This window comes from Caenorhabditis briggsae (assembly GCF_000004555.2).
Source record: "Caenorhabditis briggsae complete genome, chrI, whole genome shotgun sequence".
Classification (NCBI taxonomy): domain Eukaryota; kingdom Metazoa; phylum Nematoda; class Chromadorea; order Rhabditida; family Rhabditidae; genus Caenorhabditis; species Caenorhabditis briggsae.
The window spans coordinates 10,157,630-10,159,250 of NC_013489.2; the positions used below are offsets into that span (position 1 = coordinate 10,157,630).

General features: G+C 36.8%; 2 protein-coding genes across 2 annotated transcripts in view; both read left to right on the top strand.

Moving 5' to 3' along the window:
* The window catches only part of CBG12739, a gene marked incomplete at both ends in the record, with an annotated part of 2,017 nt that extends 1,313 nt beyond the window's left edge, over positions 1–704 (top strand). Inside the window, 2 exons of the mRNA XM_045241013.1 lie at positions 1–427; positions 525–704. The exon at positions 1–427 is cut by the window's left edge and continues 157 nt beyond it. Coding sequence (XP_045094960.1) covers positions 1–427; positions 525–704 — 607 coding nt within the window. The remainder of the gene's footprint in view (positions 428–524) is intronic.
* A 248-nt stretch (positions 705–952) lies between these two features.
* On the top strand, positions 953–1,621 carry CBG25368 (the record flags this gene model as incomplete). The annotated part of the gene is made up of 3 exons (XM_045241017.1): positions 953–957; positions 1,015–1,201; positions 1,265–1,621. 3 exons carry the CDS (start codon positions 953–955, stop codon positions 1,619–1,621), a joined length of 549 nt encoding a protein of 182 aa, XP_045099323.1.

Sequence of the window (1,621 nt, forward strand, 5' to 3'; positions counted from 1 at the left end):
TTTTTGGAGGATGGTTTGGCAGGAGAGATCAAATGCAATTGTGATGTTATGTCAGTTTGTGGAAACAAATCGAGAGAAATGTTGTGAATATTTCCCTCGAAACGCAAATTCCACACTTCGTTTCGACAAATTAACAGTGACTTTCGAGGAAGCAACCAATAATAAAATGATTGTTTCAACTCGTTTAAATCTATCATTTGAGGGTGAATCTCGAGTCATTACTCATTTACAATGGAAAGAATGGCCTGATTATCAAGTGCCTGGATCATCGGAAGTCATGTTGAAGATTCTCAGAAAAATTCGAGCAAGAACTACTCCACCGATTATTCATTGTGCTGCTGGTGTCGGAAGATCTGGTACTTTGGTGGCGGTTGAAATTGCGTTACAATCAATCAATACTCATTTCAAGCTACCTGATATCAAGCAGGTTAGAAAACTTTTTTAATTTTATTTTTATCAAAGAAGAAGGGACATGTGAAACTTTTAATATCTCAAAAAGAAAAATCAAAAACCTTGAATTTCAGATAGTGACAAATCTCCGTTTGACGGGTCGTGCAACATCTGTCCAAACTCTTCAACAGTACATGCTCATCTGGAAAGTTCTTCTGGATTTTGGAGTTTCGAACAAATTGATTTCGGAGGATTCGGTCACCAAATTCGCATCCACTTATCATCGCTCTCTTCGCACTACAAATCAATCCTAATTCATTTTTCTTTTTCTTTTTTGTATTTGGTTTCCCTCATAAATGAAGTTTTGTAGAGTGTCACAGAATATACAGATAAAGAGAAGCATAGAAGAATTGACCTAGGTGAGAACTACAGTAATCTTCATTAAAAGTATCAACAGTTACAGTACATAACGTGGGATTACCCTGAATCCTTATCCTCCTCAAATATTCTAAAAACCTTTAGCCTTTGACTATCAATCATTTTTCAATTTATTTCCTTCAATATGATGTTAGTTTTCTTTTCTCTTCATTGTTTTTTTCAAGCTATATTTCCCTCAAATTTCAGAGCGAAACTACTGTATTTCGTGCTGAAATCTTCACTTTTCATAGTGAATGCAACACTGGTCAGTGTGATTTTGATTGGTTGTGCTGATGGTAAGAAGAACAAAAACGATACGCATTCACCACCGCCGACGGCCGACATTACAACTAAGAAATCAGTCAATCAGAATAGTACGACGAGCACTGAATTGGTGGGAACAATAATGATATTTTGACAAAAAAAAAACAGAAAAAAAATCAATAGTATTTTTCAGGAACCACCAAAACAAGCGCCCAGCTGTTCAACGTCAACTCCATCGCAACCAACATCACAGTCAGTTTCAAAAGCGAAAACGCCGGATCGACCTGATGAAATCAAAAATGAAAAACCGAAAAAATCGGAGATGAAATTGGACAAAACACAACGAATGGCATCGAAAGAATCACTGAGACCACCACCACGAACAATACGAAATGCTCCAGGGAAGAAAGTGACAAGTAAAGAAGCACAGAAGACGATGAAAGATGTCAAAGAGTTTTCGGCACGGGAAGGACCGATTCTAGACGAAAAATCGGCAAATCAACAGGATTTTGATGATTATTTGAACAATTTGGGAGAGAATAAGACATAA